At 38.9% G+C, this 15,231-nt stretch overlaps 1 protein-coding gene across 3 annotated transcripts; it reads left to right on the top strand.

Annotated features, from left to right (window-relative positions):
* The first annotated feature begins 2,417 nt into the window (after positions 1-2,417).
* sec23b (SEC23 homolog B, coat complex II component) lies at positions 2,418-11,061 on the top strand. 3 transcript variants are annotated; one of them, XM_018751132.2, is made up of 19 exons: positions 2,418-2,604; positions 3,510-3,750; positions 3,867-3,924; positions 4,014-4,100; positions 4,623-4,859; positions 5,277-5,359; positions 5,658-5,802; positions 6,216-6,374; positions 6,789-6,904; positions 7,029-7,152; positions 7,274-7,354; positions 7,458-7,547; positions 7,625-7,731; positions 8,060-8,213; positions 9,277-9,354; positions 9,462-9,623; positions 9,730-9,816; positions 9,954-10,175; positions 10,347-11,061. In XM_018751132.2, exons 2-19 carry the CDS (start codon positions 3,530-3,532, stop codon positions 10,434-10,436), a joined length of 2,301 nt encoding a protein of 766 aa, XP_018606648.2. In that variant the 5' UTR covers positions 2,418-2,604; positions 3,510-3,529; the 3' UTR covers positions 10,437-11,061. The 3 variants fall into 3 exon arrangements, with proteins under 3 accessions (XP_018606648.2, XP_018606650.2, XP_018606649.2); XM_018751134.2 differs by lacking the exon at positions 2,418-2,604 and adding an exon at positions 2,633-2,714; XM_018751133.2 differs by lacking the exon at positions 2,418-2,604 and adding an exon at positions 3,230-3,284.
* Positions 11,062-15,231: the final 4,170 nt, after the last annotated feature.

The following is a 15,231-nucleotide window of genomic DNA, read 5'->3' on the forward strand; positions in this document are numbered from 1 at the left end:
CAGTTTTAGAAAGAAAACACATTCAGATAAATTACACTGATATTTAAGTTAAAACACAGGTTAATCCTGGATTTAACTTTACTAAGTGGGCTCAGTGCAATCTCAATCATAATAGTACCCAAGCTTTCCAGGTAGCCCAAAGTAACCTCTAAAAGCACAGCAGGGAGTATACCGATAACATGTGGACTTGTTGGTTCGAGTCCCAGCCAGGTTTCTGCTATTGTTCTCTTGAACAAGGTGCTAAAACCAGATTGCTCCAATTAAATGTTCAGTTGTGTAAATAGTGTTACTTTAGATGAAAGTGGTAGAATTTACATGGTAGGGCCATGTAAATAACAGCAATACAGCTCACTACATGAGGTGAAATGTTGACACAATCTTCTTATTTTCTAATTGCTTATGTGGCAGTATTTCTTCCATTTAGCTCTATCAAGAGTTATACACCCATTCGGGTTATGAAAACTCAGCTTTATGACAACTTTCATTTAATACCCCTACTTGAAAACTTCAGTACTTACCAAATATGTATTTTGTGCACCTCCTGACAGCTGAGTGGCATGAAACCAGTGCCATCATGCACTCTTCTTCACAGTGATTGTTTGGCTCATGCTTTGTTAAGTTCTCAACTTCCATGACACCTTGCTTGATAGCTTCACCTGTTACACACACACACACACACACACACACATTTTCAGAACCGCTTGTCCCATACGGGGTCGCGGGGAACCGGAGCCTACCCGGTAACACAGGGCGGAAGGCCGGAGGGGGAGGGGACACACCTAGGACGGGACACCAGTCCGTCGCAAGGCGCCCCAAGCGGGACTCGAACCCCAGACCCTCAATCTCAGTATAATCATGTCCCCTGTTTCCACCATCAAAAATGATGTCAGCTTGTTCAAAGAGTGTGAAGTCATGTGCATTGTTTTCACTGAATTCTTTTCTCTTTACTTGTTTGCATAAAATGTTGAATTAATACATAAATATTGAGTATTTGTCAGGGTTTGTTAAGTGTCTGGTGTGTTATAGCTACAAAAGAGCAATACCGGCAGAATAAGACACCAATATAGTGCTACAGAATAATTAAAGAAGGGAACCTGCCTTGTTGTGTGCTATGGTAACTAATGTTAACTACTGAGATAATTGTGTCAGTTTTAAAGGAATTTAGGGGTACTGCAATATGAACGGGTGTCAATTTTTGGGCTCAGGAACACATAAACATGTTTAACATTGACATACATGGGAATTATGTCTTTCATTTACCAGACTTCGCCTTAATAAGGGATTTTCTGAAATGAATTACCTACAAAAGGCATTGAAAGTATTTATTAGGAGAAGGTGAGTAGTACAGCAGGTAAGTATTAAGACCTGATGGTTTGTTTTTTTTCTGTTTCAAGTTCCACTTTTCACCACTGCTAGGTACCCTGCATTGAGGTAGTTACTCTGAAATGCATTAAAAATACCCTGTGAAGGGAACAAACAGGGAAAGATGCATTGGATCCGTGGCTGGAGTTACCTCTTTCATAAGCGCAACTTACAGTAGCCGTTCCGCATGAGAACAAACACCATAACTAGTGCGGTAAAAACACAGACTTTTTTTTTTTGGTAAATTTACTGATTCTCTTTAAACCTATGAGGTTTAGGTAACAAATTTTGAACAAAGTGTAGCCCAAACAACTAAACCTATACAGTTGATCATGTGTAGCCTAAAACAATTTTAAAATCTAAAATGCGTCACGCTATATACAGTACATAACCTGTTAGAAGCTACCAGCATTACATCAGTAAAGTAGGGTACATTAAAATAAAAACGTGGACCTAATTTTTCTTCCTAGATGTAATTCACTGCATGATTCACCCACTTTCCTCTTTAAAGACTGAATTTTGAACCTTTTTAATAATATGTATGCATGCAGAGACACTGGGATCTTCTTGTAAACCCTGATAAACACAGTGACCCAAACAAGTATGGGTCAGGTATGTGTAAAGCCAATACATTGATTGAGTTGTTCATCAAGAAGACTTAAATTTTTATGTGAAATACATAAAATTTGTCCTGGGCGTGAAAGGGTAATTGCCCATGTTCGATGGGTATTGATATTCTTATTGTATAAACAAAGTACTGGTTGTGTGTGTCTACTGTACTGTGTAAGTCATCCAGCTGAGCTTGGCACCTATTATAAAGTACCGCCCAGTCCAGTCGGTTTTCTAAATAACAAGAAACGAAACCATGGTGATACACGTCACTTGCTCAATTGACACAAGCAGCCGCCAGAAATTCTACACGTTCCCGAGATAAGTATCTTACATGAGTACTGTATATTCCATGTCGTAAAGGGGTGGGGGGGGGTCATATTTCCGGTGACGTCAGAAGCGGGGACATCCAATAGGAAACTGCCAAATTTGTCGAACCGCGTCACTCCCGGAAAGTGTTGAACCGGCAGAAGCATCCGGCCCGTTTCGCTTCACGCGGAGTGTTGTGACTTAGTTAGTGTGTCGTTTTCTTTTGACGTCGTAAATGTTTTAACTTGGATTCTTTCACTTTTTTCTAAAAAAAAAAAAAAAAAAAAAAAATCCTTTTCCCCAACTTTAAGCCGAGGGTCAAAGGTAGGTAAATGAGAGTATTGGTTGGTGTGTTTTCTCTAGGAAGCAGCCTGAGTTGTCTGCCGTCGAAAGATACTCTGTGTCGTCGTGTCGACAGAATGAAAACTTTATCGGTGAGGATTAGGAGGATAGTCTGATAATAATTTGGGACTTTGTAGCATCTTGTAATAAGATGATGCAATTTAAAGTATATATGAATTAATATTAACCGTTTTAATAAAATAATTTTAGCGAAAAACAGGATAATTAACGTGTTTTCTGAGGAGGTACGAAAGTCCTGTGCCTCCTGCGGTTGGCATTAGTTTTCTTCTGCGGAAATTTAATGTTGGAACCTGTAGGTAGCACAACTGTTTTTTTTTTTCTTATGGGAAAAAATGTCTTATGGGCAGAATTAAGCAACGTGCTCATGCCAGCAGCTGGCTTCCTGACATATTTGTGTCGGCGGTGGTATTTAATAAAGGAGGTATGCTATCTATGGGCCATACTGGGTGTGAAGACTATTTGCGCAGGCAGGTGGCCTAAATACTATTTAAAATAGTGATGCGGAATAACTCCAAGATCAGTGTATCAGAACCTGTCCATCAGGTTTCTTTGACGCACAGCCTTTTATATAGATTGGATTCAGCAATACTCACTGTCATTTGTTCTTCTACCACTGTCATGATTATGTTCTGCTGAGAGATGTAAGTCTGTAGCATTTTGAGAGCATCCACTGGACTTGAGTAGAATCTAAATGGTTTTTTTTTTTTTTTATGAAGTATTTGTTTTTGTTTGAGCTCTTTGTTTCTGGCTCATAAGCAGCAGTATTGACTTGTCTTTAGGCAATGACACATTTTGCTGTGATTTCTCACTGCTCAATTTATTTCCGCTACACTTCTTTTTTTTTTTTTTTTTTTCTTTTCCTACAGATTGAACGTATTCAGATTTTATGGCAATGTTCCAAGAATTCATTCAGCAAAATGAGGACCGTGATGGGGTGCGCTTCAGCTGGAACTTATGGCCCTCCAGTAGACTGGAGGCCACCCGGCTGGTGGTCCCGGTATCATGTCTATTCACCCCACTAAAGGAGTGCCCGGACCTCCCTCCGGTGCAGTATGAGCCCGTTCTTTGTGGTCGTCCGAACTGCCGGGCTGTGCTCAACCCACTGTGGTGAGTGTTGCTGGTTATTTTATTTATTTTTACACGATATTCATAAAGAATTTCTTTTATGTGCTTAGTGGTACGTTTGTTGGATTTTAGACTTTTGACACATCTTGTCTTTGTAGTCAAGTTGACTTCAGGGCCAAAATCTGGGCATGCAACTTCTGCTTCCAGAGAAATCCGGTAAGTGAGGAAGTGTTTGACATTCTTAATGTTTACAGGAGTAATGCCAGACTGTCATCTCATCTCTGTCAATGCTCATTATCTTTCAGTTTCCCCCTACATATGCTGGAATATCAGAAGTGAACCAACCTGCAGAACTTATGCCTCAGTTCTCCACAATTGAGTACATTATACAGGTAAATGTGTTTTTATTTTTTTTGGCAAGATGCTTATGGTAGACACACATTATATAGAGGGGGTGGATCTTACTGTTGGTTGTTAGTACATAAAAAATATACATATAACCTAGAAGTGTTATATTTTTAAAGATAGCAGATTAATTTAATATGAGATCAATTTAAAAAATCACCAGATATTAAGTGGTATTGGTAGCCTTTGTGGCAGCAGGGCAGCTTGGGAGAGCAGATGGTGCAGTAGAGCCATCATCTTGTAGTCAGAAGGTCCTTGGTTTAAATTTCACTCTGACTTCAATACACTGGAGCAAAGTGCAACTACCCTTAATTTCTCTAGGATTAATAAACCCAGCTAAATAATAATTGGAAATAAGTAGCTTCTTATACATAATATTTTAAATGATTTTCATAATATTTTAAATTATTTTGGACAAAGATATCAGTTGAATGAATGAATGTAAGGGTTTACTTGTATTTCTTTGACTTAAAAGTTCTCTAAACGCCCTCCTCTCTGCTTTTTTGCAGCGTGGCCCACCAACGCCTCTAATCTTCCTGTATGTAGTGGATATCTGTCTTGAAGAAGAAGACCTCCAGGCATTGAAGGAGTCTTTACAGATGTCCCTAAGCCTGTTGCCCCCCAATGCTTTGGTGGGCCTCATCACCTTTGGCCGAATGGTACAGGTCCATGAACTTAGCTGTGAGGGCATCTCCAAGAGCTATGTCTTCAGGGGCACCAAAGACCTCTCCGCTAAACAGATCCAGGTCAGTTGCCATCTAGCGCACAGACTTCTCGGCACGTAAATGCGGATATCTGGGGCTCAGCAGGAAGGCTTGAGTAAAAGATTTCTCTAACATCTTCAATTAACAGATAATATAATGTCCATGGTGAAAAAGCGAAGATTTGAGGTTAGAGAAAAGAAAATGTATATTGATGGTTGTAGTGTCCACACCCAAATGTGTGGGTTTGGTTTACATTGTTAAAATTCATTTTAAACCAGTTTTGGTGGATAATGAATTGAGTTATGGGTGTGGACTTGTAGTTTTGAGAAACCTTAATACCATGCAATAACATATTACTAATTTTGCTGTCAACTGTTGTTAGGTTTGAGATATATAACAGGGTTCACAGTTTGCTTTGTTTCGCACTAATTTTAGCATGCATCGAAATGTCATTTTCAGGAAATGCTAGGTTTGATGAAGCCAGCACCTGCAGGACAGCCTGGTCGTCCACCTGCAGCTCAGGAAATGCAGCCCACCTGCAGGTAAGATAAAGGTTTTTCTTCCATGAAGGCAGAGTATTCTTTAATCTTAACCCTTGAGTTGCAGAGGTTAAAGTAAAGCTGTGTAAATGCATTGATACCAGACTTTTTGATTATTAAAAAAAAAACCAAGCTAGAATGTTGCAGGTACTGGATGTCACTGTTTGCTCTCAATATTGTTTTGTTAAAACAGCTAAAAACTTCATCAATCTCAGTAACACTTAGCATGTAAAGATAAACTTTACATAGGGGACTTGAAAATGTACCCGTTTATTGAAATTCTAAGTTTCTTTCTCTGCAGGTTCCTGCAGCCTGTGCACAAGGTTGACATGAACTTGACAGACCTTCTGGGAGAGCTGCAGCGGGACCCATGGCCTGTATCTCAAGGCAAGAGACCTCTGCGTTCCACTGGCATTGCCCTGTCCATTGCTGTGGGCCTGCTGGAGGTATGACATCGCAGCACTCCTGTTAAGCCACACTTCATAACCTAGAAGGCTATGTCTCACCATTCATTTATAACTGCTTTTTCAGAATGTACCAGTATCTGTCACAAGTATTAATCAGGCAATTTACGGTTCGCTGAGACTAGTGATTTTTTTTTTTTTTTTTTTTTTTTTTTTTCCCCCCCTCTCCCCCCGCTCCTCTTTTCTGGTTTTTGTTTTGTTTTCCTTTGTCTTTTATAGCAGGGTAGATTAGTGTACCTCAACATTTAAGTTTTTTCCTTTATTTACTATTGGGGAAAAAAAAGTAAATTAAAAATTGATTTATAGTGAAGATTAGACTAATAATTGCCCATACCTGTTTGTTCACAAAGTGTTGCTTATCATTGCTCATCTAAACAGTGATTTTGCTTTGCTAGGGCACCTTTCCCAACACAGGAGCTCGTGTAATGCTCTTCACAGGAGGCCCCCCAACACAGGGGCCTGGCATGGTGGTAGGCGATGAGCTGAAAACACCCATTCGTTCCTGGCACGACATCCAGAAGGACAATGCCCGCCACCTGAAGAAGGCTACTAAGGTGAGAGGCTTTTTGTAGATGCAGTTGGAATGTGGGTTTAGACACAAACTGACTGACTTTATTCAGAAAGCCTTTCACGTGCATGGCAATATATATAAGGTCATGATTTTGCATTACCCTGGGAAAAATGTATTTGTTTAAGGGAAAAAAAAATGGAAATATCCAAGCTTAACAAAAAGTTATTACATAGATATACAGTGTGTGTGTGTATATTATTTTTATATATATATATATATATATATATATATATATATATTATATAAATAAAATCTAGTTACATGTTCTTCCATCCATTCTTAAATGTTTTTTTGTGGCTGCAGCACCTGCATATTGTTTCAGGTGTTTTTTTAGCTGTATGTCAAGCACTCTGCAAAAAACCAGGTCTGTGTAACAAAGTGGCTTTGTAATATGTAGTACTACGAAGCCTTGGCAAACCGCGCTGCTGCGAATGGGCACTGTATCGATATCTACGCCTGTGCTTTGGATCAGACTGGCCTGTTGGAGATGAAGTGCTGCTCCAACCTCACCGGGTCAGTACTAATTAATTATCATAATTTTCTATTCAAAATAGATTGTGACAAGGGTAATGTTTTAACCTGAACTAAGTTTTTTGTCTCAAACTCCGCTGCTGAATTTTTCCTTTTGTCACTGCAGTGGACACATTGTCATGGGAGATTCTTTCAACACCTCCTTGTTCAAGCAGACCTTCCAAAGAGTCTTCAGCAAAGACTACAACAATGAGTTCCGCATGGCCTTTGGGGCCACTTTGGAAGTGAAGGTAGGTCATTGCTTCACTTGTTGCTCCTTGATGTGATCATTTACATTTAACTGTGCTTGCACTGAATTTTATAAATAAGCTGTAAGTAATAAATTGTTCTGCTGTCACTTTTTTCCCCCAGACTTCAAGGGAATTGAAAGTATCTGGTGCTATTGGTCCTTGTGTCTCGCTGAACTCCAAGGGGCCTTGCGTTTCAGAGAATGTGAGTATTTTTTGTTATGACTAACAGGAGTTATCCTTCAAACCCCTTAGTACTCAGACTTTTTGGAGCTTAAATTCTGACTTTGGTCTCTTCTTTTCTAAAGGAAATGGGGGTGGGTGGTACAAGTCAATGGAAAGTGTGCAGCCTGAATCCCTCAACTACACTGGCTATGTACTTTGAAGTTGTTAATCAGGTATGCTTAATTTTCAAATATCTTTTTCACAAGGACTATTATGTGTGGAATGTGACCTCATTCTTTTGTTGTTGTAGCACAATGCTCCAGTTCCACAGGGTGGCAGAGGAGCCATCCAGTTTGTCACACAATACCAGCACTCTAGCACGCAGAGGAGAATTCGTGTCACCACCATTGCCAGGAAGTAAGTTACTGAAGGCCTTTGTTTTTACAAGGCTTTCAACGCTGTAGATTGAACATAAAAAGAACAGGTTTTTGCTGTAGATTTTTTTTTTTTTTAAGTGTTTTCAGTATTTTGGGGGATGTATTGCTGAATTGTATCACCTGGCAAGTTTTTAAAACGCATACCATCAAATGACCTATACCTTGTAAGCTTCTTACACAGGGGGGGAAAAAAAAAAAATCTGTTACACTGTGGTAATGTAGCAATAAACATCACAAGCCTAGAATAATATTTCTAGTGACAGTATATGGTGTGGTTCTGACACTTGTTTTCTGTTTCTCCACTAAAGCTGGGCAGATGTACAGTCTCAGATGCAGCACATTGAATCATCATTTGACCAGGAAGCATCTGCAGTGCTCATGGCCCGATTGGCTGTGTTCCGCGCTGAATCTGAGGAGGGTCCAGATGTCCTCCGCTGGCTCGACCGGCAGCTCATTCGCCTGGTAAGCACACAGTAACACTTCTTTTAAATGTACAATGAAAATTGAGTGGCAGCACTGAGTAGAATGGATTTTTTTTTTTTTTTTTTTTTATTAAGGCTGGTTTAATTCATTCATTCCTGAATCAGTTAATTGGTGATACAATTTCTGTACAGGCAGTCCCCGAGTTACGAGCATCTGACTTACTTGGAACCAGTACTTACGAACCACCACTTTACTAACCAGAAGCTAATTTTTTTTATGTGCCACCCTTAATTAAAAATCAAATGAAAACTGCATAATTAAGCACATTATATTAAAAATTCAAGTTACTGTATATACAATGGTTCGTAATAATAAATGGGCATTACTTTGTGAAGCATATCAAATCATTGCGCAACTACAGAGGTTTATTGGCTCGTGATCCCAAGGCAGGACAGACTTCCTTCTTTTTCTGCTAACAGTGTCTCATGTTACTGTATTTGGCTTTAATTTTTTTTTACCCTCCTACCCATTGCACCAAAGTGTAACTGTGATGCAAGTGATGGTGATGCATCCAAGAAAAGGGGAAATGATCACGACTGAAATTAAAGAGTAAATAATAAAGTGAAAGTGAAATGCCAATGAACAATGGAAAAAGCTAACATTAAAGTTTCTTTAATGTTTTGCTCTCTCTTTCTCTGAGAGAGCACTTGGCTACAAAAGACACTCTGTCTTAAATACTTAGTAAGTAAATACTGTAGTTACATTTATTATTATTATTACATTGTTTTCTCCAAGTGATGTACATCTGATATTATCATTACTACATTGCATTATATTACTGTATTGTTATATTAAAGATGTTTTAGTGTATCCAAAGTGTTTTTTTTAATGTGTTTTATGCATAGAAAGGTATATGACATACTAAGTCAAACATTTGACAAGCTGACGTTAGATAACCCACCATACCTAACTGTTCCAACTTAAAGACGGACTGAGGACACGGAACTCGTTCGTAATTCAGGGACTGCCTGTAGTCAAGTGTAAAATGTATCTGTATAGCATGTAATTACCTAAGGTGCAAATATTCATTGTCTTATTACAGTGTCAGAAATTTGGACAATTCAACAAGGATGACCCAGCATCCTTCCGCTTGTCTGAGTCTCTGTCGTTGTACCCACAGGTAAATCCACAGTTTATGAAGTCTTCCAGTAAGAAAAGCCTAAATTGAAAGTTATTTTAGGCTTTTATGATAATACATTTACAGTTTTTCTCCCTATTTGTTTTCAGTTCATGTTTCACCTGCGGAGGTCACCATTCCTTCAGGTGTTCAATAACAGCCCTGATGAGTCCTCCTACTACAGGCACCACTTCATGAGGCAGGATCTAACACAGTCTCTCATCATGATCCAGCCCATCCTCTACTCTTACTCCTTCTACGGCCCCCCTGAGGTCAGGCTTGACACACCATCTGTGGTGTTAGTTATGCTTGTTTCTGCAGTTGTAATTGCCACTGTCCTATCACAGTATGTTGTAATTTTTATTTCTTCTTTTATAGCCAGTGTTGCTGGACAGCAGCAGTATTCTCCCAGACCGTATACTGCTCATGGACACCTTTTTCCAGCTGGTCATCTATCATGGCGAGGTAGTTATCGATGAAGATATTTTAGTACCTTGTGTTTGTACTTTTACACTTGTATTTGAGACTAAAGTCTCAAACTGTAATGCAGAGGTGTTTACACTATAGTTTTGATCTCATATTGAGTATGTCTTTTTTCACAGACTATTGCCCAGTGGCGCAAAGCTGGGTACCAAGAGATGCCGGAGTATGAGAATTTCAAACAGCTGCTACAGGCGCCTTTGGATGACGCTCAAGAGATCCTGCAGACACGCTTCCCCATGCCCCGTTACGTAGACACTGAGCATGGGGGCTCACAAGCCCGTTTTTTGCTCTCCAAAGTCAACCCCTCCCAGACCCACAACAACCTCTACGCCTGGGGGCAGGTCAGTTTTGCGCAGGTTACCTCTTTTGCACTTTATAAATCTTTGTCTTGCTTCAACTGGAGAAAAGCAGTAATCCCTTGACAGTAATATATTTTTTGATTGAGTCCCATTTTCATAATTGTTTTGCAGTCATGTCTTCCATGTAGTAAATTGTTTTTGTTTTATCATCAGGAATCTGGAGCCCCGATCCTCACAGATGATGTGAGCCTGCAAGTATTCATGGATCATCTCAAGAAGCTGGCTGTGTCAAGTGCAGCATAGGATTAAATTAAAGGATGTGAGAAGAGGAGGTTGTCTCATCTGTTAAACATTTCAATTCCTTAAGACTTATTTCTTCAGTGTTTCTAAATGGGGAACAATCTGTGACTCTTGTTCTGAAGCCAGACTTGACCTCATTCTAACCTTTTGAAGCTTAGCTTTTATCAGAAAAGTCTTCACATTCCTTTTGTTAGTTTTAAGGTGTAATAATTCTTTTAATGAATAAACAAAAAGGAAATATATGGCAGTTGAAAGGCCTTGCTGCTTATACTTGTTCTGTTGGAATTTTTTTTTTTTTTAAGGATAAACTGATAAATTATGTGATCATTCTCTAACAAATGCAACTGAAGTTATTTGGGATGCATGAAATGAAGAAAAGATTCCAGATACAAAGTCAACCATTATCCTTTAAATAGCAAACTTGTATTCCTTCTTAATGTATGTTAAACATTAATTTTGTTACATGTGTTAATACTGTAAAAGTTAGAATTACTGATTACCCTAACAAAGATTTAATATTTAAGTAATGATATCAATTAAAAAATAACTTAATTTTTGTTGTATGACTGGAGCAAATGTTGTACACCTGGTACTAACATTTAATATATTTCTATATTTGTTTACTGTATTATCTTGGACAAAAGGTGTTAGCAAAATACTGCATAGTAGTAGTCATTGTGCATCACTTTGGAGAAAAGCATCTGCTAAGTATATGTACATTTATTGCACACATTTGTCCAACTCACCTTAAAATCTCAGGTTTGTATATTAAGCTGCTTTCATTGGCCAACTCGTTTTTACAGCTGGGTGACTTCTTACTGGACCAGTCCAGAGTAAACAAAAGTATTGCAGTAGAAGCAGGATTTGAGGCAGGAACCTTTAGTTTAGCTTAGACAGTCCTAATCACTGTGCCACCTGCTTCCCCAGTATCCAGAAAAGGTTCTTTGGTAGTGGCTGTGCATTTGCATTTATTAGTTTAGCAGAAACTTTTCTCCTAACAGATGTCTCAGAGAACAACACAAAAAGTATATCAACAGAACCAGAGATTTGGATGCAGACAAGTGTTGCTTGAGTACAGCCCTTTTGTCACATTCCACTATTCCACCATACATTTACATAAGTAGCTGCATATAGGCTGTTACACACATTTTCTGAACTGCTTGTCCCATATGGGGTCGCGGGGAACAGAGCCTACCCAGCAACACAGGGCGTAAGGCCGGAGGGGGAGGGGGGACATCCAAGACGGGACGCCAGTCCGTCGCAAGGCACCCCAAGCGGCACTCGAACCCCAGACCCACTGGAGCGTAGGACCCGGTCCAACCCACTGCACCACCGTGCCCCCCCTAGGCTGTTACAGTATTAAAATATTTAAAAATTGTTAAATGTAACAAATACGCTTTTATTGAGCACTTTTGACACCAGGGAAGAAGTGAGTCTGAAAGAGGTGAGTTTTGAGACCCTTCTTAAATGTGGAGTGGGGGGTGTCATTCCACCACACTGGAGTCAGAACTGAAACCCTTTGTGCTTATGATTTTGGATGTTTTGTGCGTGGGACCATCAGACAGGCAGATGTGGAAGAGCGGAGCAGTCTTGTTGGGGTGTAACGAGTAGTCAGGTCTTGTAGCTATCAGGGAGCACTTTCATTGATAGTTTTGGAGGCTGTAACCATAGTCTTGAATGTGATCTGCGCAGCTATAGGAAAGCAGTGCAGAGTGATGAGGAGGAGAGACACATAAGAACACTTTGGCAGGTCAAACACAATTCGTGCAGCGGTGTTCTATATCACCTAGAGAGTTTTGATGGCAGAAGTCAGAAGGCCAAACAGGAGAGAGCTACAATAGTCCAGGTGAGCTATCACCATGGCCTGGACAAACTAGCTTTGGGTAGTTTGTTGTGAGATGGGACAGATCCTGTGGATGTTCTGGAGGACTGAGTTGCGGTTTCAAAATACTGAGAGGACAGACTTGAGTCAATCATTAAATATTTGTTCCAAGCTCTCAGTTTACTTTTCGTGTTGGTATTACTTGACAGATGAAGGGCAGCCCTGTTTTTTTTTTTTTTTAACATAAGTGCACCTGGCATAATGCACAGGGCTTACATCCATGTTATTGGCAAGTTGAGTAAACATCCGTTCAAATTATCTAAAATAAGAAAAAAATATATAGCTTAACCTTCCAAAAGCATTTCCTACATTGTTCATGTTTGAAGTGTTTTACCAATTAAATGTTCATAAACCAAACCGATGAACACTAACACTAACAGCCGTGTTCAGTTTCACTAGCTCAGCGTTTCATTCAGAGGAACGATTTCCGGCCGGCGACGGATTTAACGTCACGTCTAATATATTTACTTCCGGTTCTGAGCGGTTACGGTTTTTTTGGTTTTACTCAAATCTGTATCGAGTGGTTCAGCAACACGCTTGTAGCTGTTTATTTTATTTTCTTTTTTTTTTTTTCTTGTGGTGAAAATTTGTATATCGACAGCGGCTTTCTTACGTGAAAAACGGAAAAGCATCCGCGCGGCGGGCGGAAGGACACGTTTGAAGGTGACGAATGCGAGGACAGCCTAATGGCTGCGCCCGCGCCAGTGGAACGACTGTGATGATAACGGGGAGTGTGAGCGCCTTTCTCTCTAGTACGTTTTGATAAATCACACATGAATATTGAAAAGGCGTGCGTGCTGTTTATACTGCGCTAACGAAGATGAATATGAAGGACATTACGAAGTGGAATGCCCGGGTGTCCCTGGTCTACGCCATTGGCATTTGGACCATGTTTGGGGCTTTTGGCTACTATCAAATGACTCGACCACAGCCCAGTAAAAAGGACGAACAGCAGAACTTGAGTGGTAATGGTAACTTGTACTCTGATTATGAAAAGCAGAAGATTCGCAAGCATATGAGTTTTTTTTTTAACTGCAATATATTGAGCTCATCAGTCAGTGATGTCTTAATCTGTTAATCCACATAATAACTTGTGCATAAAATACATCGCTACATGCTGCTCCATCACTGGCAAAAATGTGCATGTATTTGTGTTCTCATTACTATTTCAAATGTGATTATAATTTTGTCGCATTTTCAGACACCATCCCCGAAAAAGAACTGAAAAATGCTACAGTGGAGGAAAGGAAAGCAAGAGGCATCACAAGCACAATTGTTTACCGGGAAGAATTTGTGCCTTATTCTGAAAGGATTTTAAATTTTATCAAGTCATTAGCCAAAAATAGAGAGGCAACAGAAAGCCAAACCAGTCAGAAGTAGGCATTGCAGAAATCGCGTTTGTATTTTTTGTTCTGTTTTGCATTTGTTGTCTTTTTTTTTTTTTTTTTTTTTTTTTTTAAATTTTCCAACTAATTCCTAGATGGATTTCCACTTCTTTTACTTTGTGACCACACTGAATCTTAAATTTTTCATGTGATCCCCTGTCAGGGGCCAGGGACTGTGCAGTCTTTTCTGTCAAGTGTGACTCTTGGAAAACTGGGAAAGATGGGGTTTATATGGTTGATCCAAATTCCATCTGAGCACTGTTTCTATTTATTAAACTGGGCAAAATGTATTAGTCTCTGGAAAATGCTCTACTATAACCACCCTTCATTTTGATTGTTTTCTCTACCAAATTTCTGTCGATGCTCACATTTATTAGAATGATTTAAATACCCTGAAGTTGAGTTAACTGTGGAATGCACATTAAAGCTTGAAGTATGGTCTCTTTTTTTCCATCTTTGCTTCCACACAGAAATGTAGTGATATGATGGAAAGTATAGGTGGTTTATAAAGAACTGTCATCCTTGTAACCAATGAGAAATAATGCAAAAAAATTTTACATATACATACTTTACAAAAGTTTTCATCTTGCTTTCTGCTGTTAAGTTAGCAAGTGCATATATGAAAATATTTTCATATAAGAAGGAAATCATTTTATCCAGTGAAGTTTCTGTGATGGTTTGTTTTTCAGTATAAAGCGATGATCATAGTAGACCATGTTCTGGCTAATGTTTATGTACAGAAATATCAGAAATTACATATTTGGGTTTGATTTCCATGTGTTTACAACAGCAAAACTGAAAAACAGTAAAGGTAATATTGTATCTATAGGTACTAATAGTAAATGTTTTTCCATAAACTGTAGGACATAGTGGTAAACTACCAATCACAAACACTGAGCTATAATAGAGCTCATTCTTTTGGGTGGAAAAGTATAGCACTGATGCATGGGAATATTTAATAGTACACTGCATCTCCAAGTGAGCTTGTTTTTGGCATAAGGCAATGCATGCATTTGACTTCATATTTCAGTGTAAGATGGGGAAATCAATTCACTGAATTGGAGTGTTTATAACTGTGATTCCTTTTAAGTGCAAAATAGAACGATACTAATATCTCTAGTTTGGCATGGACTTTGCACTTGGAGTCAATGTCAAATGTTTTACTATTATTGACAAAAGACAACAGCACAGAGGAGAACACTATAAAGATACTAAAAAAGGAGTTGGGGGATACAAATACAGATTACAGTTTAGATGAAAATGTTAAATGATTTAAGAATAATAGTTTTAATTGCTTTTTTTTAATTGGAGTCTTGGACAGTAGTAATGTGTTGTTTAATTTCATTTGAGAGTACTATATAGTCAGGATTTTTATTAGGGAATTTGCATTTATGGATATGAAATTTCATTAGTAAAATTAGATTGAAAAAAATTAATAGATTGATAAAAGAATAAATTTGTTGTCCTTGCAGCAATCAAAGAACCCAAACAGCACATTCCCCACAATAGAGACAATGGTTTGCGATGATGA

This window comes from Scleropages formosus, chromosome 16 (assembly GCF_900964775.1).
Source record: "Scleropages formosus chromosome 16, fSclFor1.1, whole genome shotgun sequence".
In the NCBI taxonomy this organism is placed as follows: Eukaryota; Metazoa; Chordata; class Actinopteri; order Osteoglossiformes; family Osteoglossidae; genus Scleropages; species Scleropages formosus.

Bases quoted from the DNA above. Each gene is read 5' to 3' on its own strand.
- sec23b (XM_018751132.2), top strand. From the start codon at position 3,530: ATGGCAATGTTCCAAGAATTCATTCAGCAAAATGAGGACCGTGATGGG. The intron at 7,355-7,457 runs GTGAGTATTTTT...TCTTTTCTAAAG, and splicing joins GGCCTTGCGTTTCAGAGAAT to GAAATGGGGGTGGGTGGTAC. The intron at 9,355-9,461 runs GTAAATCCACAG...ATTTGTTTTCAG, and splicing joins CTCTGTCGTTGTACCCACAG to TTCATGTTTCACCTGCGGAG.